The sequence below is a fragment of the Pseudorasbora parva genome, chromosome 3, assembly GCF_024679245.1.
Source record: "Pseudorasbora parva isolate DD20220531a chromosome 3, ASM2467924v1, whole genome shotgun sequence".
NCBI lineage: Eukaryota > Metazoa > Chordata > Actinopteri > Cypriniformes > Gobionidae > Pseudorasbora > Pseudorasbora parva.
This window is the reverse complement of record NC_090174.1, coordinates 33,274,454-33,297,871: the sequence shown is the minus strand read 5'-3', so window position 1 is coordinate 33,297,871 and position 23,418 is coordinate 33,274,454. Positions and strand designations below refer to the sequence as shown.

Sequence of the window (23,418 nt, the reverse complement as noted above, 5' to 3'; positions counted from 1 at the left end):
GATATGAAATTGCAACACTTGACTTCTTGACATCACTAAGCCTGGACATGCATGTATGTATTTACTGACACACAACACGCACATAAACGCACGCATGTGCCATACATCCTCATATCATGTGACACATATCCACCGTTTGAAATAAACACACATAGAAACACACACAGCTCTCCTTCTACCTGTGAGCTCTCCCCGCTGCTCTTCTACGGTGTATTAGACTCTCTGCCCTACAAATTAGGGACCGCCTCCTGAGAGTCAAATGTCATGTGTGTACCGATCAGATCCGAGGATTAGGTGGAGATGGAAGGGATGAAGAAGGAGATGGAAGGAGAAAGAGGAGGAATATGGTTCACTTGTTAGTAAACAGAGTGTCTGATCCAATTACTTCAATACATCTATCGGCCATTCTCTCCTTCAGATGGAGCAGACTGCATGGATGAGTGTATTGAAAAAGAACTGCCAAATCTTGCTCTCATTTGTGAATCTCTTATAGATGTAACTTATAATGAAAGAGAATAAAATCATCTGAGGTATCAGGATGAGGTTCAAAAGAAAGAAAAGGTGAATATAGAACAGAGGAGTAGCGTGTTTTAAAAGATATATATCTATTATATAGGGCTGTCAATTTAGAGTAAGTTCAGGGGTGCAAAACCAACATCCATGCAGAGTTTAGTATCAACCCTAATAAATGCACCTGATCCAGCAAATTAAGTCGAACATCGAAGTGACAAACTGAAATAGAACTACAGTGGCCTGTTGCACAAAGCTGGTTTCAGTTGCTACCCAGGTAAGTTCAAGATTAGTTTGAGCAAACTCTGGTTTTTCGGACTCAAGAAGGTGGATTGTTTTTTAGCTGTGTTCATTACCATGGTAACTCGCACTACACGGCTAACATGCTCTGGTGTTATTCTGGGTTAGAGATCGCAAACCCAAACTGGACCAATCAGCTGCAAGTAAAGACGCGATAAAGCCACACCCCCTGTATCTCTCGTTACAAATTTGCAGTTTATAGTGGAAAAATATTAATTGAGAAGTAGCCAATTATTAATATATATATATATATATATATATATATATATATATATATATATATATATATATATATATATATATATATATATATATATAAAACATGCATTCATAAATCTGCACTCAGAGCTTGTTCAGCTAGCTTCATGCAACAGGCCTCAGGTATGTGTCTTGAAGCAGGGTTGAATCTAAACTCTGTCGGGCTGTGGCCCTCCAGGAACTGAGTTTGACACCCCTAAACTAGAGGATTTATTAGCTTTTAGGTTAGAGCTGCATCTAGGTGTAATAAGCACTGAATATTTCACAGACATCTCTGATAACAAAGTAGAATATATGCGGAACTGCAAACTTGTGGTTCTTGCAAAACCTTGCCACAAACTTTGGTAAATTAAGGAACTATAATAATGTTTGAAGCAGCCCTTTAAGAACATCTGCTAACTTATTTAAAAAGTTAAAAAGAGTCACTACTGTTACCTTACACAATATACAGTGGACTACAGGAAGCCCAAAAGGACACATTTCTTTCTTTCTTTTTGTAACTTCTGTGTTTTGAAGAAATCTTGAGTTAGTGAAAGTTGTAGGGACCTTTTTAGTTTTAAACTTGCCTCGGAGATGTAACATATCAACATTTAATTGTAATGTATATATAATATTTCAATGTTTTAAGCTAAGGGAGCTAAATACATCGAAATGAGTTATGACTCAGCCCCGGATATCCAATAACCCTAATCCAACAGCTCCTTTATAAAAACAAAGTTTATAATGAGTAGTCAGTGCAAGTCTTTTTGATATGTGTTTTTTTTAATCGACTGACAGCCCTGTATGAAACACCTATATAAGACAGGGAGTCTGAGGGAGATACTGTACATGTTTGATGGGCTCTGAAGGTTGCATGACCATGTGTGATTTAGCATAAAAGTTCACCTGTTCTGTTGCTCTTGTTGTAGCAGCTGTACTGCGATCTTCCTCAGATCCAACACTTCCTTCAAGTCATCCTCCTCCTCTTCAGCTATCTGTTCTTTCTCTGAGCTGAAGTAGATGAGAGAGAAAGAGAAAAAAAAAGGTTAATGCTGAATTCTTAATCCATAAAAAATGTACATCAAAGAGTTAAAAACAATAAGTCCAAGTTAAGTTGCAATAAGTTGCAAGTTAAAATGTATTCCTAAAATTAGAGGGGAATGATGTGATGTAAAAGCTCCTAACCCTGGTTGTAAGCCTAAACACTTGACAAACGTGTCCCTCATATCTGATTGGTTGATTGGAATGATATTCCAAGAACATGTTGTACTCACTGAAATCACATTCACCATCAATATGCGGGGTATAGGCCTTTATCACACTTCCGCGTTTGAAAGCTTCAAGAAAAAGCAACAAAAAACTACAGCCTTTATTATTGGGTGTGCCCATAGCATGGGATTGTTGCGATTTATTTGTATTTTTAAATTAGCACAGATACTTTTTTTAAAAGACATCAACCCCAGCTTACAATTCATTGAGTACCATAAAACAAAGAAAAAAGGTATTGCCACGTTTGCCTGTCTTTATGTTGTGTTTTGACTCAGTCACATGTTCCTTTGTTCCAATGGTTACCCTCATCAGTTAATTTGTCCCAGCTGTGTCTTGTTAATTAGTTATACCATTTACCTTGTTATTCTCATTCGCTTTGTGTACTTAAAGGGGTACTTCAGCGCTGGAAAGATGAATCTGTTTTTAAACGGGGTCATTAATGTAGAAGAAATGTGAAATTATTTTTGAATTTGGTGCCTTCTAGACTGAGAAAAGACAGAAAATTTATTTTTGTCTCATGGGGATGAAAGACTACAATTCCCAGAATGCTTTACTGCCCTGTGAGGCCATTCCCAAAGCCACCGCTACTGGATTACAGTGACTGAGTTAGAGAACAGACACTACAATTAAATACTGAACGTGTCTGGTCAATATAAAGATCGAGTTGCCGTATGGGTCTTACAGCACTAACTCAGCTTAGGAGTCAGATTACATTTAACGTCATAAATGAGCTGAGGAAATCGCAACCACATTCACGGCATACATTCACAACGTGTGTTCAGTCTGGCACGTTTTCAGTTCATGTCTTTGGAAGCTTAACTTTCATAGAAATTAATTTGAGAAGTTAAAACACTTACATTGCTCAGCACCCGATCCGTTTAAATGAATGCCTGCAGCTGCAAGCTGTGCTGTGAGTGCAATCTTTCATTGCCCATGTGCGGGTTGAAAACATGTGGAAATAGCTCCCCCTGCTGGCTGTAGTCTTTAGCCTTTGGCCAAACATTCAAAACATGATGCAAATATCGTCAATTTGTGTCACGGGAGGAATTTTTCCAGAAATAAAATGCATAAATCTCTCGTCTCAGAGGGATATGAGGGGGGAAGCACAATCATTTGATTATACTCCAGGGTTTCTACTGATACAAAGCCATATGCTAATTGCTGAAGTAACCCTTAAAGTCCTCGTTCTCCCTCAGTGTTTGTCGGTTGTTGTCATGTCGTCATCCTACGTGTATCCTGATTTTTTGTCATTAAAGTACCCATTTTCAGTTCTCCAGCGCCTTTGAGAGTTTTTATCACTGTAGTTTGTGACATGTATAATTTTCCGACACATATTTAGCAATTAAAAGGGGAGTGTGCAATGGTGTGCATGCGCAATACTTTATACTTTAGAGTCTGATCACCTTATTGTATCAAAGAACTGCAAAAATAGAATAGAAAAACAACATATCACTTTAAAGAGCTTTAATTACACAAAGCTGAAAATATGAATTACAACTAAAGTCTATTTTGGGTGGATTTATTTAATCCACTGGGGTAAACAGCAGTGCTGATGATGGCTCGCTCAGAAAATGTTACACATTAAAATGAAAGATAACATACACGGGAAGGGTATCACGAAAATCTAAATAAACGTTTAAAATATTAACGTTTATTGTTAAGTTCAACTAAAAAAGTATAATTTTCTTCTCAAAACTGGTGCCTGTCCATTGTGGAAATTCCTTTACGCTACAGATGTGACAACACAAACTGTGATAAAGGTGCTTTTAAATGACACTCGCTTATGCATATGTAATCACTATTTTAATTCATTTCTATGTAAAGCACTTTGAATTACCATTGTGTATGAAATGTGCTATACAAATAAACTTGCCTTGCCTACCCTCGCCTCGCCTTGAATGATTGGATGATGCATACTACAACAGAACAGTCTAATCAATAGCTGCTCCGTTTCATTCCAAAAGTGTTTGATGGGGTTATTCCAAGTTATTCTACACCAGCCTCTTAAAACATATTGTATTGTGATTTTAGAACAGAAAAGGGAGCTTCCCTGGCACACAATTCTAGCCCTCGTATAAGAAATGTTTTCACTGTTATTACTGGAACAGCCAAACCTGGTAATTAGAATGGGGGTGCCCACATACTTTCGGCTATACAGGGCATTTATCTCGATTACTTTGCTCTTTCATGTGCCATGTTTTAATATGTTTGGCAGCAGTGCATGTATGGTCATCATTACTGGAACATTTTGTCAGTCTGCCATCTGTACACTATTCTAACTTAACAGCCAGTGAAAGACATCAAAAGCATGTCTCATTTTAATCAACTGTGCATATTTCAAGGTGTTCGACTAAAGGCTGGAATACACATCACAACAGCTAGAGTCTGGAGGAGTCAACATTACAGTAGAGCCAGTCTGCAGACACTAGGCAGTTGGATTTCACAGAAAATGACAGTGTATGATGGGCACGAAGACTTCAGACTATTCCATACAGTCGGTGTATATTAAAAATGTTTTGTAAAGCATCTCCTATCAACAAAGCACATATTTTTGTGTGAGTTTGTGCGTTTGGAATGACTTGAAAGACAGACATAACAACTAAAGACATAACTCCACCCGCCTCCATGAAAGCTGCTTTGAAGGTATAATTTAAAGTGTTAAATGTTCTCTGAAAATTAACGTAATGTGTCAGCATTGTAGATTTTTTTTGCAATTGTGTCAATTTTTCTCTGATTTTCTGTATGTTTAGCAGTGATATAAGCATGTTGCGTTCAGAATTTTATTAGAAGTGTATAAATATGGTAAATTAATAGGAACAAAAGATTTATGGGGATGAAAAATAAATGATTTGCATGTAATTTGTTTTATTTATATAAAACTATTAAAAAAAATTAAAATCCCAAAACACATATCATCCATAGTTTGGCACCACCCTTCTTCACCATAAAAGAAGTTCCTCTCATCCAAGTAAAAGGCAATAAGCAGCATTCACGGCAGCATGTACACCCACTCAAGTGGATACATCGTAAGAACACCACATTATGCAAGTATGGCTTTAATTAACTTGGAATTTAACTGATGACTTATGTTTTTATGTTTTTGTTTGTTTCTGTTGTAAATTTGGATACTACAGAATCTGGGAATTCTCTGGAAAAAACTGACTCTGCAATTACAAATCCACAAAAAGGTTACGGCATAAATCTCCTACGAATCTTCTATCTGCGAATCTACCCTTTCTTTGTTATTTTGACATTTATAGAACTTTATTAGCAAAGTGTATCTGAATGGAGCTAATATATATATATGATTAATTATTGTTGATTAGCGCAGTTTCCCAAATCTCATTTCTCCATTATCCAGCTACACCCATTACATTAGGGATCCGGAATTCCTAACATAATATTTATTATTACATAATGTAAGAATTTAATAGTTCCTCAATATTAGGAGTCTGGATGTACAGTAGATAACTCTTCTGGATTTCAAAGGTAAAACCAACCAGACACGTACAGCATGACTTGCGCCATAAAGGGGGGGGGGGGCAATTTTCCCCTCCTTTATTATTTTGACACTGCATAATATAACTGTATGATAACTACTTGCCAATAAATAAATAATGAATTATGAAATGGACTTAATGTGATGAATTAGACAGTGTCATAAACATGAACTAATCCTCCATCCTCTGGTTCCACCAATAACATCAGTAGTCTGCTTCTAAATTAAATCTAATATAGACTGGATCTGAAGCTATGAGTGAGGTATGCTATAACCCTGAAACTAAAAGAGTTTTTGTTTTTTGTTTTTGAACTTAATTCATCAGAATACAAGGATGTTTTCCTGACATCTAGATAAAACCTCATCACTTCCTCCTTTTGTTAACTTCTCTGGAATACAACAAAGGTGACAAAAATACCCATGAAAAAAAACCCACATAAAACAGAAGCAGTTTGGAGATACAGTATTTACTCCATCTATTCTTTTTCCACAATTACTGTTTGCTCCTCCCTAAGATGTAAAAACGGTAATGTCATAAAATTTCAATTAGTAAGAAAACTGTATAAAACTTTAAACAAATTACCATTGTCAGTATCATACTAATTGCCATTAAATAAATGCATGCTCATTTCAGGTGCCTAAGGGAAAATATGTAGTTCCTTTTATTAGTGAGCTTCAGCTAGAAGATGCTCTGGGGCTCGACAATAAGGACTGCCCAATGCCAATTACGCGGTTAAGAAAGTTTATTATTTTCACACGTTTTTAAGCCTCTGCACTTAAAATATTCAAGCGTAAGATGATGTGAAAGACAATTCAATTCGGTACTCGTGCAGTGTTTGAGAAGTTGTGTGCACACATCCGGAGTGAGTGCCCAGAAAGCTGCGATTCAGACAGGGTGACAGACATCATTTTGGAAACAGATAATCTGTTATATGAGTGATTGTCCAAATTGACTCGTATATGCTTATGAAATATATATTATAAACATGACAGGTGATTTTTATAAAAGTTAGTTTGATCACTATATTTTCAGATGTCAGATTAAGGAAATTAAATTTTTCTTAAAAGTGGTTTAATTTTCCAAAAAAGATTTTTACATGATTTGTTACATTTCATTACCCCTTAGCAGATTCTGACTCCAATACTTTTGCAGGTAAGTTTTACAAACTATTTGTGTCTATGTAAAGCAAATCCCTAATACAAATAGAATTAAAATGTCATGTACATTGCGTAATAGTGGTGGTTTGTTGACTATGAAAGACATGGTGATGCAAGCCAGGTAAAATGTGCCACACCTGTTCTAAGTAATCTAGTGGGGAAAATAAAAAAAATAAAAAAAACTTGCTTTGACAAAACATGCATGCTTGTCACTTTTTCTGTCCTTCCCTTTCTGACACACACACACACACACACACACACACACACACACACACACACACACACACACACACACACACACACACAGTATTTTTATAGAAATAATCATATCAAGACAGCACATCACCACCTGCTCCGACTGACGCATGTGGCAAACCGCACAGCTGTACGTTTTATGGAACAAAAATGCATATAAAAAGGCTAAAGCCACAATGCAAAAACAGGATGGCATTTAATCTTGCTTGTCTGAGGTGCCTTTCACACAGACCACATTTTTGTATTCCACCGTTTTTGGTTTTCTTTGTAAACAGGTGTTATGTTTGACCGATTTACCCTTTTTTGAGACGTCTTTCTAAAAATACAGTTTAAAGTTTATTAATGTCTCTAGATTTGTGTTTTGTTTATTACACTACAGTTGGTACTTGTTACACAAGTTGCTTGGAACACAGCCCCAATAAAAAAATCCATCACACTCATCCGGGATAACACAGCAAGTCCCCTTGAAGCTTTGTTCATGTGTCACCCCAAACTACTGCCTTTTGTGTCAGCAGCTTGGATCTTTAACCATTAGCGTACAACTACAGTATGAATGAAACCTTGAAAAAGAACGTGTTGGCATATTTATGTGGTACTGACCACACATTTTACAAGAGAAGATATTTGTCAATGATGCTGTTCAGGACCTGTTGAGCCACCGACATCATAATGTTAAGGTGGTGATACACAAGGAAATGTTTTGAGCAATGAGCAAAAAGTCCACAGAAACATCTTTTAGCAACATTGCTCAAAAAGTTGCCCTGTGTATCATCATCTTAAGTAATCTCTTCTTACCATCTTCACATGATAAGTGAAATCATTATGTACGGCAATATAACCGACTAACGCAGTAAGCCTAACCACATCCCTTTAGGGTCTCCATAGAAGGCATTATTAATTTTCCATGTTTTTTCGTATTAAATTGATCACAAGTGACAGTAATGGCTTTTATGATGTTGCAAAAGATTTCTATTTCTAATAAATGCTGCTTTTTATTCATCAAATCCTTTTGGGAATTTGAATGAAAAAAAGATAATGGTTTACACAAAAATATTAGGCAGCGCTGTTTTTCATCATTGATAAATAATAATAATAATAATAATAATAATAATAATAATAATAATACATAAAAAATTATTGAGCAGCAAATCAGCATATTAGAATGATTTCTGAAGGATCATGTGACAGCGAAGACTGGAGTAATGATGCTGAAAATTCAGCTTTGCCATCACAGGAATAAAATACATTTTAAAAATATATTCCGTTATTTTAAATTATAATATTTCACAAGATTACTGTTTTACTGTATTTTTGATCAAATAAATGCAGAATTGGTGAGCATCAGAGACTTACAAAAACATAAAACAAATCTTTTTCTACGAATTAATTCTTTTTAACATGTTTTATTTATTTATTTTTAGTTAAGATAATGGATGTAATCTGAAGTCTATGCAGGAAAAGTATCACAAACCTTAGAAGCACAGATTTTACGTACAGGAATGTTCCCTGCTTAAAATATCCCATAAAACCAGTCAGACTTACCCAGACTCTTCTTTCCAGTTCTCTTTGTCTTTGCTTTGGTGTGTTTTCAGAACCCGCTCCAGCTCCTGAGGATGAGACAAAGGCAGCTCTTTTACAGTGTGAGGTGCAATGAGTTTGTTTTTGTACACATGTACATGTTTGCAGAGCCTTTGCTTGACAGATAAGGATTTTAAAAAAGCGAGTACATATGGGTATGTGTGAATGATAACGCATACCTTTATACATGACACATAGGGTACATTGTGCTGTAGATCTCCCTCAGACAGAGTGGCCTCTTCATCTGGATTTGGGTCAATAAAGTCATATGGGTCCTGATCTGCAAATAATTGACATGAAAACACTAAGGTGAGGCACTTTCGTTCCTGTAAAATGATATTGTAATTGGCCTTAGTTATTTGTCAGTTATTGTGAGATTTCTAGGGTATGGGATTTGCATATTATTACTGTAATCATAGTGGTGTCAATCATAAGTCAACAAACAGAAATGTATTACCTCTTCAATGCACAATAGAATAAGTTAGTTATTATATGCAATGGAAAAGCACATGGTGTAATCTCTTCAATGCAGCAAAGAATAATTTAGATCTGGTGTGGGATTTATTGCAACAGCACATTTGTTATTTCTTCAATGCACAATGGAATAAGTTTCATCCTGTATGCAATGCAAAAACTATTCCATTGTTATTTCTTCTAGGGAATGGGATTTGCATATCAGTATGTCATGACTGTAATCATAAGTTGTGGTGTGAGTCAACAAACAGCATAATTACAACATAATTCTAAATATATGACATGTCAAGCCTCTCCGAATAAAGACGTGTATTTGTGGCTATGGGTAGTTTCCTGACTTTGAATTGTTTGCTTAATAACTGACATTTACTGGCTTTCATTACACTGTTCCATGACAGAAAGAACAGGAAATTGTGTTGCCTCAACAATCAAGTGTCTGCACGCTGCAGGTGAATTAGGTGTTTGATAACTATGCACAAATGTATATGGCTCACTGAAGCTTTGCACAGACGGATAACAAAACTCTGTTTCTAATTCAGTTGGATGCTTGTCACCTGAACAGCAAAACAAAAAAACTTTTCTTTTTTTTTAGCGTTTGAAGAAATAGTTTTTAGCCATTTGGTGTGTAGGTTAGGGTATTTGAATTGAGTCTTATTAAATTATTTAATGTATATCTAAAGCTTAACTTTAAGTGAGCATTAAATGAGGACAAAAGTCATTTAAATGTAAAAATATTCTCACATACATGAATAATTAAATATCAAAATATACTATTAAAAAATCTGTAATATTGGCCAATATACAGCACATCCCTACTTCTTTTGTTTGACATGACATTCGGTTGTTAAACTTGCATTGTTCTTGAATTAGACGAGTAGTAGTGTATGTAACAGTGTTTTTAATTAATTTGTTTGTATTGTTATTTGTATGTGTATGTGGTGTTTACCTGTTGTGCTACCTGTTTGTTTACCTGGCTGTAAGACAAGTTTCCCTTAGGGGACAATAAGCTGAAACTGAACTGATGAACTATTAATTAAATTCACTATTAATTAAATGTTAAATAAATACATTTCTATCATGATAACTCTTGGAATAGTTTAGCATGGTCATGGATGTAACAATGTTAATGTAATTGGTCTTAGTGAAGATAAGAAGAGGTAACATTTCTAGATTTACATCCTCTTTCCACAATGGCAGTTACTGCCTTATATCTTTACGTCATTGCTACAGTATCTGATCGTACAAACAAATTTACAAAAAAGTTTATTTTCAAAGTGTCAATGCAGACAGCAGACCAGAGTATCTAATGTCATGACAATACACATCATGCTAAATTGAGCACTATAAAAAAATACACAAATACAAAAAACTATGTGAATAATAACATATGTTAGCCAATATTACTAATGCTGAAAGCACACCTTTGTTTGAATCCAGCTTTGTGAGAAGTATGTGTGGGTCAGCCCGCGCTGTCTCAGACACCTGAGAGTGGAGACTCATTGTATCATCGTCAGATGGCTGGGGAATAAGATACAGAAGAGGAAAATATTATTTTGTTGTTGTAATAGACACCCTTGGCAAACTGTTTTAGAGCGTCTTTCTTGAACATACAGGTCAGGTCAAGTTTCACAGGTGTGCCTGGCCCACCTATTTATGAGCTAAACCCAACTCGCCTCAGGCCATGTTTACACCTGTACTTAGGCGTTGTCCAAGTGTGATCTGATCGAATATACAGATCTTAATACCAGGTGTAAAACAGGGCCTTAGTATCTACTGTTTGGATCGTCAGGCAGAATTCATTTAAACTTGTTTCTAGTTTATACTATACTTATATATAACTATACATGTATACTATCGTGTGTGTGTTTACCTCTGTAGTCGACAGTCTTTTGTCGCCGTTGTCACTGCCAATACCTGAGTCAGGGCCATGGTTTTTACTGGGATAAAAATCTTCCATACTACACAAACAAACACATATTCATGTATTGTATCATGTATTCATGCATGTAAATTTGTCATGTTAGAAATACAGTAGCAATGATTGCTAGCAACTAACATTAAAAATTATTTATTACTGAAAAATCTTTGTACAGACCTTTCAAAAATCTTTCTAATTTAGCTTATTTTTTAGCTCCTGAAAAGCCAAAAAAGTAATATTGTTGAATATATAGAGTAACAAAACATAATAAATATAATAAATATAATAATATAATTTGCCAGTTACTTTGTAATTGCTCCACCAACACAAAATAGTTTCAAACTAATTCAAAGCAGAACCATTGCACATCTCCGAGCAACACAGAGGGGATTCATTCCAGAACGAATCGGTGTCCTTTAAAACAAACCCTTTAAAATAACTATTCATGACTCACTCATAAACAAAGTCACTTGTTTCTGTGAATTACAACTGTTTCAATGAATAAGGGATTAATAAATCAGTTGAGTGAACACAAAGACAGTCACCTGTCGCTACCTACTGGCATATCAATGTAACCCACTGAAAAGACACTGTAAAATGCTTCATGTAAATCATCAGAGTGCCAGGAAATACCTCATTAGTAATAGTTACAAAAATATTTTGACAACAGGATTAGTGAGGGCTCTAAAAGGGCTGTTATTCATTGAACAAATGTCATAAACAGAGGACAACGTTGTAGTTCAGAACCATTTCAAGGAAAGAAAACAATGGAAAAGAAGGAGATTTTATCAGGAATATGAACAAAAACAAAATTACGTTTAATCATTCTGAACATAAACCTTTATTTGAAATTAAACGTTTAATACTGTTACTTTATTGTTCTGTTTAATATTTAATTTGGCAGTCAAATTAAAGTTTTTAAGAGGATGTGTTATCAATGTTTTGTAATTATATTATATATATATATATATATATATAAAGTATTTAGTATACAGTTCTGGTTAAAAAGTAATGTTTTTAACAGTATTTTTTCTAATGAAACCGTTTTATGAATGGATTTTTTATGGAATGAAATTTAGGAATGGAACGCAAAACAAAAACGTTAAAATACTGATTCAGCTCAGAGCGAACAAATGACTTTTTTTTTGAGTTTTTATGCCCTGCTTTAGTTACCTGTCTGTTAGCTGCTGAGGTAAGCAGCGTTTTCCCAGAGAAGGCAGGTCAAGTGTGTCTGGTTTTTTATCCAGACGACATGCCTGGAGGTTTAAATACTTAAAGATGTGGATTTTTCCCTTCAGGCAGATCTGAAAGCAAAGAAGAACATTTAACTAAAAACTGACAACATGGGACATTACAAAAAACAGCACAGAAATTACGGCCTCTATAAAAGTGGTTTAGTCAGATTTCTGAAATTAATACTTTTATTCAGTAAAGATGCATTAATTAAATCAAAAGAGACAGTAAAGACATTTATACAGTCATGTGAAAAAGAAAGTACATACTTTTTGAATTCTATGTTTTTACAAATAGAACAAATATAACCTCAGATGAACAACAACACATGACACAACTGTCTGTGTAATAAAAATAATTTATTTAACAAAAACTAGGCCAGAACGGAGAAGCCATGCTTTTAAAACTAAGCACAACCTTACTACTTCCATAGGAATCAAGAGGGTAAGTAGCAGTCAGGCACCGCTAATCAAAAGTATTTGATTAACTGATCATCGGCCAGTGTGATCACCTCTATAAAAGCAGAAGTTTGCTGGTCTGGAGCATTCAGGTGTGTGTTAACACACTCCCTAGGGGATTTGTACTTTGGACAGACAAGACCAAAGTGGAGATGTTTGGCCATAATGCACAGCGCAAAGTTTGGTGAAAACCAAAAGAGCATACCAGCACAAACACCTCATACCAAAAGTCAAGCAGGCTGATGGAGGGAGGTTGTTTTTTTGGCCTGTTTTTGCAGCCACAGGACCTGGGCACCTCACAGTCATTGAGTCAACCGTGAACTCCTCTGTATACTAAGGTATGCTAGAGTCAAATGTGTGGCCATCTGTCCGACAGCTAAAGCTTGGAGAAATGAGGTCATGCAACAGGACAATGATCTCAAGCACACCAGCAAATCTACAACAGAACAGCTGAAAAAGAAAAGAACCAAAATGCTGCACTGGGCCAAAGTCCAGACCTCAGCCCGACTGAAATTTTGCGGTGGGACCTTAAGAGCGCAGTGTGGATAATCAAATTCCCATAAACCTCACTGAACTGAAGAAGCATTGTAAAGAAAATGACCAAAATTCCTCTACAACGATGTGAGACTGATAATGGTTACTAAAGGTTGTTCTGCAAGCTAATAAATCATGGAGTGTATTTCGTTTTTTACAGCTTCTCCATTTTAGCTTTATTTTTGTAATATAATTTAAGACACAATGTAGTATATCATGTGTTGTTGTTCATCTGAGGTTGTTTTTTTTTAACGTAATTTTATGACCTGCTCTCGATCAGATGATTTTTTTATTATTATGTCCTGACAAGTAAAATGATTTAAATTTAAATTTCAAATAAATCTTTTGAAGTTCTATTCATCAAATAATCCTGAAAAAGAAACTATCAGTGTCCACAAACACTGTGAGCAGCAAATCAACATACAAGAGTGATTTCTGAAGGATCATGTGCCATTGAAGACTGGAGTAATGATGCTGAAAATTCAGCTTTGCCATTACATTACCAAATATATTAAAATAACAAACTGGGGCCATATTCACAAAACATCTTAAGGCCAAATGTAGCTCCTAACTTGCAGATTTAGGAGAAACTAAAAAAACAATGGTCACTCAGTCATCATTTTAGGGGTGCGTCTCAATCAGCTCCCTAGTTCAGTAGTCAGGGCGAGGGCACTAATCAGGACACAAGTCAATGGGCTGACTCCCTGATCAGTGCCCTGACTACTGAACTAGGGAGCTGATTGAGATGCACCCAAGGACTCCTAGATTTTTGCTCTAAGAGTATTTCACAAAGCTTTTTAGCACTAAAACCAGCTCCTAAATCTGTGAAAAGTGAGTAGTAGTCAAGAGGATTCCTAAGTCACTAACATCAAATCACAAACAATCCTATGGCTGTTGCCGCAATCCACCTCAGCAATCCACCCAAAGACTCTGTGCACCATTGAGGTTTTCATGAGTTCACACAAATGATCGAATAGAGTAAAAGAATATAAAGCGTATTTGGTGTGCTGTCCGAAGGGACCGCAGACCGAGAGTTAGGAGTTGGGGTGACTAGGTAACTAGTGAGTTGGCTCTCGGCAGCATATACCTCCTCTAAAGTTGATTAGATAGATCATTTGAACATGCTAATTTTTTGTATAAAAAAATCAATTTCGCTTGAATTCTGCAATCTTTCGAGATGCACACATGTAAGAGGCTGACAATTAGCTGAACATATACTAGTTTGATTAGTGATACTTGGCCTACTTTTTAAAATCTTAATTTGAATATGGCAACATTCTTATTTTAAAAACTTTACTGAATACTGCAACATGATACCTCTTTCTTCAATATTTCTATCATTAAATCACTGACAGAGAGCCCTCCCCTATCAGCCAATCACTTTGGTCAAAGTTAGTAAGCTGATGACATCATCCATAGCCACAAGGTCAACCCTGTCCTTACTCATGTCCATATGCTGCCTTCACGTGCTATCGGAAGTTTCCTACTTCCCACCTCAGAAGTCGTGATTACGAGCTTGTTGTGTTCAGGTGCTTTCTTGTCGGAAAGAATGGAAGATGCCAGGTTCATACTTTTGCGCATCTTTGGAAAATGTTATTTTAACACTATAACCATTTCAGCCATTTCCTGGTCCCTGAAAATCATAGAATCACTGGCAAACACTAGCAGCACAACACGAAAGCATATTGTTTATAATCACATTCACAAAAAAGGCATAATGTAGACAATAAAGGCTGCTTAAAGACTAAAATGGCAATAGTTTTCAGCCGTACATGATCCTATTGTATAGCTACTTTTACTAAACACTATCTAGTCAGCTTGCTCACTATTCTGGAATGATGGTCAACTAGATGCGATTTTCGATGCGTTTAAAATATGCTACACAATATGCTTCAAATGATTATTTATTTATGTAAATATGTACTACTTTAACGACAAGTAAATTAAATTGTTGTGGTAAAAAAAAACCTAATAAAATTCGAAATTCATCTCCCATCTGCCATTTTTAACGGTTATGCCACGCCCATCTCGGGAACTTGGGTATCAAAATTATTTCCGAACTTCCCAGTGGTAAACACAACATCAGTTCATGTGCAATTTTTACCTCGAAAACTCGATAGCACGTGAAGGCAGCATTAGTTCACCCAAAAAACCCATAAGACCTCCGTTCATCTTCGGATCGGAACACAAATGAAGATATTTTAGTTGAAATCCGATGGCTCAGAAAGGCCTCCATTGACACCAATGCCATTTCCTCTCTCAAGACCCATAAAGGCACTAAAGACGTCATTACAAAGCCCATCTCACTACAGTGGCTCTACAATAATTTGATGAAACGACGAGAATCTTATGGGTCTTACGGGTGTCGAATGACATTAGTAATTAATGAAGTTAAAGTTAGTTTCAGCAGCTTTGTGAATAGGTTAAGAGAAAACTCTAAAATAAGAACTTTTACTGCTCTTTAGGAGAACTCACATACATACATAGAAACATACTGTACAGACAGACATTATATTTAGCCTTTAGAATACTATATATATTTAGTATTCATGTAAATTTATGTAAGAATAAATGTATGGGCATTTTTTCATGGAAATTGGTCAGCTGGCGTTTCATAAAAATATAATAACATAAATAACCGTATATATTTTTACTGTAATGTGCTAAAATATCACTCTTGCATATTCTCTCTCTCTCTCTCTCTCTCTCTCTCTCTCTCTCTCTCTCTCTCTCTCTCTCTCTCTCTCTCTCTCTCTCTCTCTCTCTCTCTCTCTCTCTCTCTCTCTCTCTCTCTCTCTCTCTCTCTCTCTCTCTCTCTCAGCACTGCATTTCCAAGGAAAAACTAAAGGGACCAAAGAACATTCCAAACAAATCTAAAACAATCAATTTCAGTCAACGAAAGAACATGTCTGAGCAAGACAAGCCAGTCATAGAAATGTGATCGTTTGCTTTTCATCAACTCAGCGACTACTAGGGTCACAGAATTAGGCACTATACCAGAGCAACACTGGAGAAATTTGGGTTAAGTGCACTGCTCAAGGGCACAGTGTGACAACTGATGAGTTGATCTTACAGTAATAAAACCGGCAAATCAAAGGAAACATGTGGTTTGGTTAGAGCTGTAATGGTGAAAGATTTGTACTACTGCGACGGTAAAAAGGCCAAGCATCACAGGTTCGCTGTGTTTGGGAGAGATGGGGGTTGAGTGGTTGAGTAGTCTATTATTCATGTAAATAATACACAGTGCAGAAATGATGCTTGTAATGTGATTCAAACTTTCGCAGTGCAATAAAATTGAACAGGGATGCAAACAGCGTGCTTTTCGGCGCCCCCCGTGTTTTTCACGTCAGTTTGGGTGACTTGTGTGAATTGTGCAGATCCAACAAGTTTTTTAAGAGGTGGTGGTGGTGGTGGTGGTTGGGTCGTCTCGTGTCTAATTTCACCAACTGTAATTCTGGATTAAGTCAACTGTTTCATTGATACCGACCTTCATTCATATTCATAAAAAATGCCATTGAACAAATATTTCAATTATACTTTTCTTTGATAATATGTTTCCAAGAAACATAATATCAATGTTATAAACAGTTTTTTGCAGACACTGTGAGAGATTTCTTTTGTTTTGTTTTTGATGGGACATTTCTATGTGGTACCCTAGAAAAGATTTGGAAAAAATATACTGTGTTTATCATCATTATTGAATCAATATGCCTGACGTTTTGTGTATTTTACAATGTCAGCCACTGGATGGCGCCAACAGAAAAGAAATTACCAACAGACAGGAACAACAATCAAGCAAGTGTTCAGCTTCAGCTCCACACGTGAAGATATACACAGTAACAGAGATGAGTACTGACATACCTGGGCGGGAGGAGACTGCATGGGGTTGTTGTCAAGAACGATGTGCTGTAACTGCTTAAGTTTGCGATAAGATATGGGAATCTCAGTGATCTTATTACAAGAGAAATCCAACCTGATCAATGGCAGATCAGACAACTCTGTGAGGAAGAGAGTAAGATGAAAGAGAGGTGAAAACTAATGATATAATGAGAAATTCTTTCCTATCTTAAAGTAGCATAACTGGCATAAACACTTAATGTGCTGAATGTGAATTTATATCCAGCAAAGCTTTTAGTTTTAGTTTTATCTGACTGATGCTTTTGTTGACATATCTGTCTTTTGTAAGTGTGTGTACCATCTGGTAAAACTTGTAGGCAGTTTCTTCGTATGTTGAGCTCTCGTAACGCAAGGAGTTTCCCCATCTGAGCCGGAAGCACCTGGATCTCATTACAGCTGACGTCCTGAACACAGAAAACATATATACTGTGTATATTTGAACATCACAGAAACATACATAATGATATACAATAATCACACATGTATTTTGACACACTGACCAGTTCCATGAGGTCTTTGGCCTTTCCGATCTCCTCAGGAATAGACAGCAGCTTATTGTTGCTGACCACAAGCACTTTCAGAGGAAGATTGAAGAGAAACTTGGGGAGAACGGACAGCTGATTTCGACTGAAAACGTCAAAACCCAAGGATTAGCTTCAGTAAGTCTTCAATAAACCACTTAATACAATCTCTTGCTTTCTTTAATGAGGAAACCCCCACAACAACAACAACAACTGGAAATATTAAACCTCTTACAGTTGTTGGAGATTAATACAGTACTGTTTAGTAGTTTGGGGTTGGTGAGGATTTGAAAGAAGTCTTTTAAGCTTGGAGGCTGCATTTTTGATCAAAAATATAGCACAATGAGTAGGCTAATACTGTGAAATATTACTACAAATGTGATTTTTTTTTTTTCTATTTTACTATATTTTTAAATGTAATTTATTCATGTGATGGCAAAGCTGAATTTTCAGCATCATTACTTCAGTCTTCAGTGTCACATGATCCTTCAGAAATCACTCTAGTATTCTAATTAGATGCTCAAGAAACAATATTATCATCAATGGTGAAAACAGTGCTGCTTATTTTGGAAACCACGATGCCTTTTCAGGATTCTTTCAATGAATGGAAAGTTAGACAGTACAGCATTTACTTGAAATAAAAATATTTAGCATATATATATATATAATTTTAATCATTACTGACAAACAAGCTGATTTGCAACAGAAGGATTGCATAACATTTTTAAATATAATAAGTAGTAATATAAGTAGTAATAATATTTTACAATGTTAGTTGTACTGTATTTTTGATCAAATAAAAACAGCCTTGGTCAGCACAAGAGATTTGGTGAGTATTTAAAGTAAAGTTAAAAGCAGTTTCATTCAAAATACATTATTTTTATTACAGCTTGATCAACAACAGCATGATAGCCAGATGCCAAGATAGTCTTAGAAATAGATGAATTATAATGATATGTTAACCGAAAAAGACATCATAGTGTGGGTGTTACCTGATGTTCAGGTAGGTGAGCATCTGTAGGTTTATAATGGCCTCTGGAACGACCTTTATGCAGTTGTGGTAGAGGTTTAAAGACTCCAGCGGCGCAAACAAACACACTTCTGGAGGGAGCTCACAAAAACGGTTTTTTGACAAGTCTGTACAGAAAAAAAGAAAGAAAAAAAGATACAAAGTCAGTTTAACATGAAAGATACACACATTTACAAATTAACTATTAATTATGTATGCTAGTGTACTACACATCTAAACAAATAGGAAGGGTTAGGCAGGGAATGTCTACAGGTAGAATGGCTGATTATTTGAATAAGTAACTGGTTGATCTATACGAGGAGTTTTACATTATCAGACACTGACAAAGCGTGCACACACACACACACACACACACACATAGAGAGAGAAGGCAAGAGAGAGCGAATACGGTAATTATTGGTAATTCTTGATTTGTCAAGGCAGTATATTTAATTTAGATGCAGTGTGAAGAGCTCCGTCACAAGCTCTATTGATATGACACCTAACAATAAAATGGCTGAGATTCACAATGCTGAAATGAACCACGGATCCACGTGGTTCCACGGTAAGAACCACGGATGATAATAATAATAATAATAATAATTAAAGCTGCAAGCAGCATTTAGCGGGGTTCAAGCCATTTAAGGTTTTTAAGCATTTGACACCTTTTGCATGAAAGGCTTTTAAGCACTGAATGAATTTGAGAGATATCAGGTGAAATGAAGTGATAAACTGACAAAATGTGATTTTAAATATTATAATAATGACTTTATAAAGTCTAAATATGAATTGATCAGGAGAGTGCAGAAAATCATACTGCTGTGGTTTGGTTCCGATCAGGCAAAATACCTAGGACTAGTTTGCAAAACGAGGTTTTTAACATAATTGTGAATATTTAAATAAAGATTTGATTGACAGTATTGGTTATAGAGGCAAAGTTGTTCAGTATGAGAAGATCTATCATAATATATGCGATTACAGAGATGGAAAATACAATTTACAAGCAATTCACCAGAGGGAATACATGGTTTTCAAAGCTTTTTAACACTTATAGCGCCCCCTATACTCCGATCTCCATAAAACTTTGCATGTGTCTTCAACATGTTATGCCACATATACCCAACAATTTTCGTGAAGTTTTGAGTTTCCCCTTAGGATTTATAGGCTTTTGAGTGTATTTTGCCACACCTCTTTTCTAAATGGCTCTGTTATAGCCATCCAAATGCAAAAAATCAACTTTTTTTTGATAATTATTGATCTAGAGAGTCCAGAGAATTGTCCTAGACTGGTTTGGTTCTGATTGGGCAAAAAACCAGGGACTAGTTCGCAAAAGTAGGTTTTTAACATTATTGCAAATATTTAACTAACGATTTAATTGCCAAAAATGGTTCTAGAGGCAAAGTTGTTCAGCATGAGGAGATCTATCATATGATATGCATATTTTGCCGATGTGTGCAACACCACGTGATTGCAGAGCCATAAAACTCGTTAGCGCCAACTAGTGGCCGATTTCTTTCAAAATTCTTACAGACCTCTAGGACCATGAGTTAAACATGCCCACTGAGTTTTGTTCCGATCGACCTCCGTTAACCCTGTCTAATAGGTGCTCAAATTTCATTGGCCGATGGCGGCCATGTTTTTTAAGATACGCCAATGTTCTCATAGACAGACATGGTACCTTGGGCCAAGACACTGCTTACCAATTTTCAAGTCAATCGGACTAGCGGTCGCGTGGTTATAGCCCTTTTTGTGTTTTTTCCATGTTATAGCGCCACCAAGTGGCCAATCGTCGCGATTTTTTTATCGTGACCAAAGACTGAGCCCATAAACATGTGTACCAAGTTTGGTGAATATATCTCATTTCTTGCTGGAGTTATAGCCTCTTTAGTAAAATAGGCTCCGCCTTGAATGTACATTTCCACACCCCTTTTCGTTCATGATTCAAAATTTCAACTTTTTTTTGATAATTATTGATATTCAGACTAGACAGAACATTTTGGCACTGGTTTGGTTCCGATATGTCAAAAAACCAGGGACTAGTTCGCAAAAGTAGGTTTTTGACAAAATTCAAAATGGCGGAAAAATTTTCATGACGGAAATGAAATCGGAGATATACGTTTTGTTCGCCAAGGTCTCAGCTTTCCAATGATATAAGACACTTGGGTGTGGACCAAACGGTTTAGGAGTTATGAGCCCTTTTGCGCAATTGATTGCTATAGCGCCACCTATTGGCCAATCTGGCTCATAATTTGATAACCTTTCCTCGATTTTTGGACTACCTATTGACAAAGTTTCAAGTCTCTAGCCCTTACGGTTTGGTCTGCACGATGAGTTTTACGGCAGAATAATAATAATAATAATAATTAAAGCTGCAAGCAGCATTTAGCGGGGTTCAAGCCTTTAAGGCCTTTTAAGTACATAGGCATTAAAGACATTAAGTATTATTTAGCAAGATTTTAAACACTAAAATAATAGATGGAAAAGTCCATTTACAGCCAATATGGGCAATTTACCATAGGAAATGCATGGTTTTTAAAGCTTTTTAACACTTATAGCGCCACCTATACTCCGATCTTTGTAAAACATTGCATGCTTCATCAGCATGGTATGCCACATATACCCAACAATTTTCGTGAAATTTTGAGTTTTCCCTTAGGATTTATAAGCTTTTGAGTATATTTTGCCACGCCACTTTTCTAATTGGCCCTGTTATAGCCAACCAAATGCAAAAGTTCAACTTTTTTTCAATGAATATTTATATAGAGAGTCTATAGAATTGTCCTAGACTGGTTTTGTTCCGGTCGGGCAAAAAACCAGGGACTAGTTCGCAAAAGTAGGTTTTTAACATAATTGCAAATATTTAATTAACGATTTGATTGACAGCAATGATTCTAGAGGCAAAGTTGTTCAGCATGCGGAGTTCTATCAAATGATATGCATATTTTGCAGATGTGTGTAACACCACGTGATTACAGAGCCATAAAACTCGTTAGCGCCAACTAGTGGCCGATTTCTTTCAAAATTCTTACAGACCTCTAGGACCATGAGTCAAACATGCCCATCAAGTTTCGTTCCGATCGGCCTTTGTTAACCCCATCTAATAGGTGCTCAAATGTAATTGGCCGATGGCGGCCATGTTTTTTGAGATACGCCAATGTCCTCATAGACATACATGGTACCTTGGGCGAAGACACTGCATACCAATTTTCAGGTCAATCGGACTAGCGGTCTTGTGGTTATAGCTATTTTCATGTTTTTTTCACATTATAGCGCCACCCAGTGGCCAATCGTCGCAATTTTTTTATCGTGACCTCAAATTGAGTCCCTACATATCTGTACCAAGTTTGGTGAAGATATCTCATTTCGTTCTTGAGTTATAGCCTCTTTAGCAAAATAGGCTCTGCCTTTAATGTACATTTTCACGCCCCTTATCGTCTGTGAATCGAAATTTCAACTTTTTTTCGATAATTATTGATCTTAAGACTACAGTGAACATTTTGGCACTGGTTTGGTTCCGATCGGTCAAAAAACCAGGGACTAGTTCGCAAAAGTAGGTTTTCGACAAAATTCAAAATGGCGGAAAAATTTTCATGACGGAAATGAAATCGGAGATATACGTTTTGTTCGGCTTGAGCCAAGGATTCCAATGATGTAAGACACTTGAATGTGCGACAATGGGTTTTCGAGATATAAGCAAAATAGTATTTTTTTTTTGTTTTTTGCGCTATACCGCCACCTATTGGCCAATCGGGCTCATACTTTGATAATCTCTCCTCGATTTTTGGACTACCTTTTGGCAAAGTTTCAAGTCTCTAGCACTTACGGTTTGGGCTGCACGATGCGTTTTAGGGGAGAAGAAAAATAATAATAATAAATATAGCTGCGAGCAGCAATTAGCGGGGTTCAAGCGACTTAAGGCATTTAAGCATTTAAGGCGTATTGCATTTAAGGCTCTAAAGCAGTAAAATAATTAAATCTGGGAGCTCAGGTGAAATGAAGTGATACATTGACAAAATTCGATTGCAAATGTTAAAATAGTGACTTTATAAAGACTGAATTTGAGTTGTGCTTGCAATGGCAAAACTTGTGGCCCTGTTGCTACCCTACACTGCTGACATGTTTTTAGCAAAATGCTAACACGATTAGCATGTTTTTAACATACTGGTAACACAATTAGCATGCTGAAATAATCGATGGAAAATACCATTTACAGCCAATACAGGCAATTCACCATAGGGAATACATGGTTTTCAAAGCTTTTTAACACTTATAGCGCCACCTATACTCCGATCTCCATGAAATGTTGCATCCTTCTTCACATTGTTATGCCACATATACCCATCAATTTTCGTGAAGTTTTGAGTTTTCACTTAGGATTTATAGGCTTTTGAGTGTATTTTGCCACGCCTCTTTTCTAATTGGCCCTGTTATAGCCATCCAAATGCAAAAGTTCACCTTTTTTTTGATAATTATTGATCTAGAGAGTCCAGAGAATTGTCCTAGACTGGTTTGGTTTCGGTCGTGCAAAAAATCAGGGACTAGTTCGCAAAAGTAGGTTTTTAACATAA

At 36.2% G+C, this 23,418-nt stretch overlaps 1 protein-coding gene across 6 annotated transcripts in view; it reads right to left on the bottom strand.

The window, feature by feature from the left end:
• Positions 1 to 23,418, bottom strand: part of lrch2 (leucine-rich repeats and calponin homology (CH) domain containing 2) — a 99,270-nt gene that overhangs the window by 45,688 nt on the left and 30,164 nt on the right. For 3 of the 6 annotated variants that reach the window (XM_067438524.1, XM_067438525.1, XM_067438526.1), the window contains exons 2-12: positions 18,834 to 18,978; positions 17,821 to 17,947; positions 17,619 to 17,724; positions 17,285 to 17,421; positions 12,372 to 12,502; positions 11,151 to 11,238; positions 10,702 to 10,798; positions 8,986 to 9,086; positions 8,771 to 8,835; positions 1,954 to 2,058; positions 180 to 248 (exon numbers count right to left, since the gene is read on the bottom strand). In XM_067438524.1, the coding sequence (XP_067294625.1) occupies positions 180 to 248; positions 1,954 to 2,058; positions 8,771 to 8,835; positions 8,986 to 9,086; positions 10,702 to 10,798; positions 11,151 to 11,238; positions 12,372 to 12,502; positions 17,285 to 17,421; positions 17,619 to 17,724; positions 17,821 to 17,947; positions 18,834 to 18,978 (1,171 nt within the window). The remainder of the gene's footprint in view (positions 1 to 179; positions 249 to 1,953; positions 2,059 to 8,770; positions 8,836 to 8,985; positions 9,087 to 10,701; positions 10,799 to 11,150; positions 11,239 to 12,371; positions 12,503 to 17,284; positions 17,422 to 17,618; positions 17,725 to 17,820; positions 17,948 to 18,833; positions 18,979 to 23,418) is intronic. The other 3 variants (XM_067438528.1, XM_067438527.1, XM_067438529.1) reach the window with 1 other exon arrangement.